Here is an 8,039-nt window from a genome sequence, read left to right as displayed (position 1 = left end):
GTCGGGGTGCGTCCTTTTATACCAGTGAAAGCGGGGTGGCGCGCACTAGGGTGGCCGCCAGCGAGGCAGCAACACGGAGGGGCAGGCCATGCCGACCATCTCCGGCCGAGTGATAAAGGTGTGTGTGTGTGTGTGTGTGTGTGTGTGTGTGTGTGTGTGTTTTATTTAGTGGTTTTATTTTTTTGTGTTTGTTTTTTTTTTTGTGCGCGACCGTAAGTGTGAACCTGATATTTCGTACATCCGATCGCACACCCCAGTATTGCGGGTTTATCTTCTCGCTCCGCCCGTAGGGCGCCATGGCCCCAGCGACTCAGTAGGGAGTGCAAACCTTAGGGTGCTTGGTCTGATGCACCCGGCCGTGTATGGGCAGTGACCGGTTGCGTTTGTGCAGTGGCCAGCCGTGCAGCTGCTGAGCCTGGCGGTCCTGGCGGTCCTCATGGCCATGGTGGGCGTGGCCGCCCCCGCGCGCACCTCGGGCCGCCGCCTGGCGCTGTCCTGGCTGGACCCAGCGGACACCGAGGATGTCCCCGCCGCCGTGGCGCTCGGCGGCATCGACGTCGTGGGAGGCTACGGCGGTGGCAGGGCCGCACCCAGGGACTCGGGGACGTTCGACGCGGACCTCGACCTGGACCTCGCGATGGACGAGGTCAGCGACAACGTGGTCATGGCGCAGCAAGAGGGGGCCGAGGCTCCGCTCTCCACCGCCAAAAGGACACTGCAGGACATTTGCGACAACATCGTGGTGCACTCGAGAGGTAAGTACGCGGGCCGGGAGGCGGAGTGGGCTTGGTCTCGTCGCCCTGAGTACCACCCTCCTCAGGTAGTCCTTCACCACCCAGAATATCAATTCTGGGTGATGGATACACGCCCTCACATCACCCTGCCCACAGACGCCAGGTCGGGGCACAAGTGCGTGCGGACGGGGCTGCTGCAGTGCTCGTGCGACAACGGCTACGAGGCCGTGACGATGGGTGACATGCACTACCCCCACCACATCCAGCAGAAGAAGTGCATCAAGAGCCCCTTCTGCCACCAGCGCACCTACGACATGCCGGTGCTCACCCGGGGCAGGACCGAGATGCAAGAGGGCAACATGAACAAAATCCCCCTGGTGCCCGATCTCCTGCGCGAGCACTGGCGCTTCGAGATGAAACAAATCGTTGTGGCCTGCGAGTGTGGGCATCCTGACTATAATGGGAAATAGAGGGATAGTTCTTTGGCGAAACTATTCGAATTTTCATGTCTGACTTACGTTAACGTGCCACACCACAACATTTTTGATCTTAAAGTAAGCAAGTTCTTATGTCGTTTCTGTGTTCGAGGGAGTTGGCGAGATCATTCCCTGTTTAAGTTACCGAAAATGATTTTTCTTCATCGATCTCATCGCTTGCCACTTCTTCTCTGTGTCTTGTGGCTGGCTGGGGCACAGCGAAGAGGTGTCGAGTGAGCATGCGCGGGTACGCCGAGGGGGTACTCACTTCCGAAAGTGGGTGTACATGCTGTCAAAAAGTGAAAGTGAGAGTGATAAAAAGTGGAGCTAAAGTGAAAAAAGTTGAGTTAAAGTGCGCAAAAGTGGAAAAAAAGTTGAGTTAAAGTGCGCAAAAGTGAAAAAAGTTAAGTAAAAGTGTTGAGCAAAAGTGGAAAAAGTGAAGCGAAAGTGAAAAAAGTTGAGCAAAAGTGGGCAAAAGTGAAACGAAAAGTTACGAAAGTGAACTGAAAGTGAAAAAGTGAAAAGTTAAGGTGTACACATAATCTCGTAGTGAGCACCCCCTCGGGGTACGCGGACAGACTTTCATTTTGTTATTGGTTCGCGGACAAATTAAAATTAAAATGTGTTGTAGTCATTAGCATATTACCTGTATTTATAGTATTTATCATTATTCATCTTTTAACAACTGTAATAAATTTCAGAGAAAATATGATCGTTGCGTCCGTTGTGTCTCTTTCTATCGTCGGGGCGTCGTATAACGTGTAAACCCATCTGGAGATGCGGCGCGCACGGTGGCGCCGGGCAGCGCCGCACTCCGCGACAGCCTGGCGACGGAAGGGTTGCCGCTCACCGCGTACCAGGCGCTCGCCGCGCGCATCGGCAGACGGCGGACGGACGGACGGACGGGACGGGACGGGCCGACGGACGGACGGACGGACAGACGGACGGACGGACCGCGACGGTTAATGGCTGGATGCCGCGCTGTGCCGCGCCCTTCCCGAAAGCAATGCGAAGTAGGCCTGTGACTACCACTTACAGACCCGCGGAACGTGTGACTCCCCAAAGGAAACTATTTCCAGATCAAGTGTGTGGGCAGCAGGAGCGGAGCGGAGCAGAGCCAGCGGCCGGCCGGCCCGGCCGCAGCAGTCGAGCGCCTCTTGATGGTTTTTGTCGTGTCCACAGTCGAGCTCGGCGGCCGCCGGGTTCCAGCAACACACTGTTAAATCAAAAAGTGATACACAGACTTCTCCTCAGGGAGTACGAGCGGAAAGGCAAAAAGGCGTTTCTTCGTCGGGCCGTTTCTGCTTTTCAAAGCGATGCTCTGACGCTGCTTCACCGTAAAGTAAGGAACGGTCGCGGGTGTCACGGTCACACGTGTGCAGCAGTACAGCTTTGATGTCGAGCTCGGGGTCTTATGGAGCGAGAGGGAGATGAAGGGAGAGTTAGAGAAGGAGAGAGGGAGAGGGGCTGGGGGGAGGAGGGGGAGGGAGGGAGACGATAACTTGGATAAACGAAAATAGCGAATGTCGCGCCGGGGATCAGACGGAGAAAGAGCAAAGACGAAGGAGAGCGCCGCCGCGCCGGCGGGTGCAGACGTATAGTGGTGCGGGGTGCGGGACGAAGCGGGCCTCTTGCCGCTGGTCTGGAGGCTTAGAGTTGATAGTGGAGTGAGTGATAGCGCAGCCCGAGCGGGTGCGCGGCCCGGGCCCGGGGGCCTACATGGCGTGAGTCAGTCCAGCAGTCGCAGCCGCCACGGCCGCCAAGAAGACCAAGCACCAGCACACATCGACCGCCTCCTGCCTCGTCTGCCGGAACGGGTCGACGGGAGTGCACTCGGCGGCATCCGCGGAGAGAATGATGGGCCGGCAGTGGAGTGAGTAACCGCCAGCAGCGGCTGGCTCATTTTACGCTTACAAATTCGATTTACGGCTCGAGTAAAAGCGATACATGAGGCGAGTTCACCAACCACGTGGGTTTATTATTCTCGATCACGGTAGTACATATCGTTCACGCGCCTAATGCACGGGAACGAGTCGAAATGTGCAGTGTTATATTTTTGTGCAAAGAAAAACCGTAAACGTAGCGTTGGAATTTATTACTGAATATCTTGTCTAATACTTACAAAGAACTAAATACTTTGGCAAACAGCAAGTAGACAGAAAAAAATGTTTCCTTGTTTCAAGTACATTTTTAAAAATTGACACACGATTATATCAGATGATACTACCTTTTCGAATGAAAAAAAAAATTCTTACAACCAAGGAAAATTTTTCTTGTGTATTTGTGCCAGTAGAAGAGCTGATATTGCGTAAATGCTACTTGAGACAAGAAAACACTTTTCTGAGCAAGAGAAACCAAACGCGTCATTCCGTTGTCCCCTTGTTTGTTTGTTTGTTTGTTGTTGTTTTTTTTAACCAAAAATAGGAACACTACTTTACACATTAAGATAGTTGCAGTGTTCCCCTGCTTACGTATAGTTTGTCCGGGTTTTCCTTCAGCGCCACTCGCGGCCGCGCTGCTCCTGCTGCTTGTCGGCGCCGCCCCCTTGGCGACCGCAGCGCTGGGCGACGATGAGAGGGTGTGCCCCACGGTGAGGGCCATCCGGCACCTCCATCTGCACGACGTGAGTACTGAGGGAGTAAATAGTCATTGGTATCATGAAAACTAGTGAAAAATCTTTACGTGGGAAAAAGATACCCAACGCCTATACACTCTAAACTTTTTAATAGGAAAATTTCCTGGTAAAGTACTAAAATTTCTGCGCTGTTAGTTGTAACTTATACCTGTTCTTCGTCATTTTTTAGTTCCAATACTACTAAACGTTTCCCTAGTACATTAATACCGATCGTTTACTGTAATCGATTACTGTAAAGTAATATTAGAACTAAAACCGACTAAAACAAAACGATCAACCAAGGATAGGCAAATTATCTAGTATACAGTGAAGTAATTGAGGCGCGTATTGCACATACTGCACTCGAATTCGAGTATGTTATTGATCTGGCAAACAAAAGTGTAAACTCTGTATGTGTTCAGACATTTGTGATGTCCGGATTAGATTTCTTATGTGGCATCAGTTTAACAGAAGACATTGAAATACAGGCTTTGTCTACCTAGACTTCAAAAAAAATAAGAACCTAACAAACTATGTAGTAATTTTAAACCTTCTAATTTCTTGGAAAAAAGTATTAAAAAAAAATACCATTGTTCTTTTATCAAGTTAAAATGAAATACACATTTTTCTAAGAGATACGCTAGCGAAGAAACACAAAAAAGTGCTTAAACATTTCGGGAGGAGAATATGATTTGTTTAATTTTCTTTTTATTTGTCTCTACATTCAAGTGTTTTTAACGCAATTTGTTACACACCTGCAGGTGTATGCCAGTTGAACAATGACGGTTACACGCTCGGCCTGCCGCAGATGCTGGGTCACTGGTACGTGGTGCAATACTACGCGTCCAGCGAGGAGCTGCCAGAGTACCGGTGCATGCGCGCCGACTTCAGCCTGAGCACGGCGCCGTCGACCGCCGCTCCCGGGCCCCGCGTCACCATGAACTTCACGTACGCCTTCAGCGACGACCCCATGGGCGAGCGGCTGCGGGGCAACATCACGTGGCTGCTGCCGGACCTGGGGCGGCCCGCGCACTGGAGGCACCAAGAGGAGTCCTGTGAGTATCCACAGAATTTTAAAATTGCCTGAGGATTTTCTTGTGTCACGCGTATTTCCTTTCGTTTAAAAAAAATGGATTTACGTTAGATAACACTGCAAAAATACCTTCGTAAGTTTATAATGTATTTTGTATTTTTAATTTTTAAAATATGTTATAAATCTGCGACAGCCCATTCTTGCTCGTCAATGAATTCCAAGTCGTTACAGAGGACTTGTAATTTTACAATTTAAAATTGTAACTTTACAATACAAGGTGGGTGATCCGCGCCGTCGCCGTAAGGCGCAATGGCGAGCGACGGTAGGCAAGCCCGACCACACACGTAAATCCGGTACAGAATAAGCATTAAAAAAATATGGCGCCGATCACCCACCTTGTATACAAGGTGGCTTATGCACGCTGCTCAATTTCGTAGCTATGCTGTACTGCATGCACAGGTGCGGACTGGTTTGCCTGTGCTTGCTCGCTCCCACGGCTCCTTATAGCCCCGTGTGAGTAGGCAACCATCCCGCACGCGTGCATGCGGTACAGTATAGCTACGAAAGTGCGTGGCGTAAATCGGCCACCTGGTACATATAGTTGATATAGTACTGGAAAATGTTCCTGTAACCCTTATAAGTTTTTCTCAATTTTGATAGTTTTGATTTTTATTGTTCGGGTGACGTTTTAATTCTCTGCAGCTATGGGGCCACTCGTAATTTGATTCTAACTCAGTGATATTACCCGTGCAGATCAGGGAGTGTACAACACTTATGTGCTGGACTCGGACTACACGACGTGGGCGCTCCTGCTGCACTGTGCCGAACAGGAGGGCTCGCTTCGCTACCTGTCCTCCTTCATCCTGAGCCGCGAGCCCGACCTCCCCGCCAACGTGCAGGCCTACCTCCGGGACAAGCTCACGCGCTACGCCATCGACCTCGAGTTCATGTTTCCCATGGCCCAGGACGACTGCGACAACCTCGTGGACATTGACGGCCCCGTGGAACCCGGGTCCGGGTCCGGCGGCCCCGATGAACAGGTCGTGACCCAGGAGCGGCCGCGGCCCGACAGGAAGCACCCCATGCAGCGCCACCACAAGCCGAGGAGCCAGGGGTGACCGACACCCTCGGCATCGCCACGAGCGTCAAGCGCTGACCAAGTTATTGAAATGACGGTTTGACATTCATTCTGAAGTGATCAGACCAAATACGACGAGAGTGGTCATCAATGAAGACTATGGAACTGAGATTTCGAGAAATTGGTCAACATTTTATCAAGTGTCCGTCGGGTATATGCAAGAATTAAGAGAGAACTTGCATCAGGGTAAAAGTTTGAATGGCTGCGTTGTAATGTAAATGAAAAGCATGATGCCCGCTACGGACACTGACGATACTATGTGTACTCTTTTTAATCTACACACGGGCAAGTATTACATTAATAATGTACAGATGTGAGATGTAGAGTACAGCGAGTATTCTCACATTTCAATTTTGAATAACTGCGTCGTTTTCCGTTCACTTGTGTAAATCCTATTTAAAATTAAATGTTGTGTTGTTGAAAGTAATTGGATGCAGCATCTTTCACACAAATTATGTATGCCAGTATTGTGCGCATAGCGGGTTGCCAGTCTACGCGCTGCGTACTCTGCACTTAACGGCGCGTTCGTCACAACCTGGTCCATCTCGTATACGTACCGAGGGAAAAACCAAACAGTAAATACATTGCCGAAAACTTAATACCGAGGCTTTACTTTGTAGGCTCGCACTCGCGTTTGCACTGGAGCGGGTGGCCGCCGCCGGAGCGAGGTGGAACGAACGCATGCCGCGAAACTGAATCCGGTCAGCAATATAAGTGTAAGAGCGTCGCTGGAAGTAAAGCACGCAGTGCGACGCAGCGCGCCGCGCCGGCCGGGCCCCGGCTCCGCTCGGATGGGCTAAGCTTGCCTCGGCTCGGCTCGTTTCGGCTTTTGCCTCGACTCGGCTCGGCCCGACCAGAACACCGAGCAACTGGAAATGTGACAACTCGTTTAGCGGGGATGGATGTGCGCCAGACTGGGCACTCCAGCCGCCCCACCCCACCCCTCCCCGCGCCGAGCCCGCCCCGCCTCGCCCCGCCCCGCCGCGCCAGGCCAGGCCAGGCCTCAGCCGGCTTTACCTGGAACTGGTGGTACACAGCAATGAGCACAGCTTTACAAAAAGTAGTTAAAGCGCTCCACCAAAGCGCGTTCTCTCTTCTTGGCGACCGTGGAACCGTTGGCAGCGGGTCGCATGGAGATTGGAACCTTAAGGACCGCCGTTGTGCCTCGCCCTGCTGACCCTCCTCCTCCTCCTCCTCCCGCCCCACCGCAGTCTGTCTGTCCCTCCGATTGTCTGTCTGTGTCTTCTTTCCGTCTGCTGCTAGTGCCCAACCCGTCGCCCGTCGGCCCCTGGGAAAACCACACACACGCATACATCCAGACACAACATGACCCGACCCTTCTGCTAGACAAACTCTGCATGCAGAGTGAGTTTCAGCAAACAGTCCGCGGAACAAGTCCCAGTCCTGTCTGTTGAAAGAAATATATCTTTCAGGACGAGGCCGTGTTATACTGCACAGATATCTGACTAGCATTTTCAGTGAAGAATACATACCTAAAAGCTATGTCCCCCGCACCACTAAACCATCACTTCTTTCTTCCACACGAAAAGAAAGTCTGCTCCGAGCATACATATGCGCTGCTATTTGAACAGGTAACCTAATGAGTTTCTGGAGTAACTACATGAACTATTTTAACCGATTATTGACTGCAGCAGTCGAATATTGACTCTAAAAGATAATAAGCAGGTAGTAGGAACATACAAATTTGTCTGCTTCAGTCAATAATCAGTTCGAATAGCTCACACAGTTACTCCAGAAACTTATTAGTTTACCTTGTCCACATACCTGCGAATGTATTAGCTGCGAATCTTTTTTCCGTGCATTCCATAATTATTGTATAGAGAGAAAGAAGAGGTTAAATATTGCAAGAAAGTAATATCATACTTTTGAAATAGCTGGATGGTAAAATAAATAAGGCACATCTTGAGCAGTTCAGTGTATTTCTATCTTTCCAAATCGGACATCTCTTCACGAGTTCCCCTCTCTCAGCCGTTGTTGTACTCGTCTCGCGCGGAGCAGAATCCCTTTGCTTTGGATGCCCCCC

General features: G+C 50.8%; 3 protein-coding genes across 4 annotated transcripts in view; 2 read left to right on the top strand and 1 right to left on the bottom strand.

The window, feature by feature from the left end:
- Nucleotides 1–3,814, bottom strand: part of LOC113217796 (uncharacterized transmembrane protein DDB_G0289901-like) — a 6,052-nt gene extending 2,238 nt beyond the window's left edge. The window contains exon 1 of the transcript XR_008010851.1: nucleotides 3,682–3,814. The gene's annotated coding sequence lies outside the window, so the exon portion shown is untranslated. The remainder of the gene's footprint in view (nucleotides 1–3,681) is intronic.
- LOC113217798 (uncharacterized) lies at nucleotides 23–1,922 on the top strand. Its single transcript, XM_052264636.1, has 3 exons — nucleotides 23–118; nucleotides 392–755; nucleotides 891–1,922. The coding sequence occupies exons 1-3, from the start codon at nucleotides 89–91 to the stop codon at nucleotides 1,202–1,204; spliced, it is 708 nt and encodes a 235-aa protein (XP_052120596.1). The 5' UTR covers nucleotides 23–88; the 3' UTR covers nucleotides 1,205–1,922.
- Nucleotides 2,775–6,422, top strand: LOC113217797 (uncharacterized). 2 transcript variants are annotated; one of them, XM_026437855.2, is made up of 4 exons: nucleotides 2,775–3,083; nucleotides 3,709–3,833; nucleotides 4,633–4,879; nucleotides 5,611–6,422. In XM_026437855.2, exons 1-4 carry the CDS (start codon nucleotides 3,065–3,067, stop codon nucleotides 5,973–5,975), a joined length of 756 nt encoding a protein of 251 aa, XP_026293640.1. In that variant the 5' UTR covers nucleotides 2,775–3,064; the 3' UTR covers nucleotides 5,976–6,422. The 2 variants fall into 2 exon arrangements, with proteins under 2 accessions (XP_026293640.1, XP_052120595.1); XM_052264635.1 differs by lacking the exon at nucleotides 2,775–3,083 and having other exon boundaries at nucleotides 4,586–4,879.
- The last annotated feature ends 1,617 nt before the right edge of the window (nucleotides 6,423–8,039 follow it).

Source organism: Frankliniella occidentalis, unplaced genomic scaffold, assembly GCF_000697945.3.
Source record: "Frankliniella occidentalis isolate FOCC.00 unplaced genomic scaffold, Focc_3.1 Scaffold20, whole genome shotgun sequence".
NCBI classification, from domain to species: Eukaryota; Metazoa; Arthropoda; class Insecta; order Thysanoptera; family Thripidae; genus Frankliniella; species Frankliniella occidentalis.
This window is presented reverse-complemented; position numbering and strand designations above follow the sequence as displayed.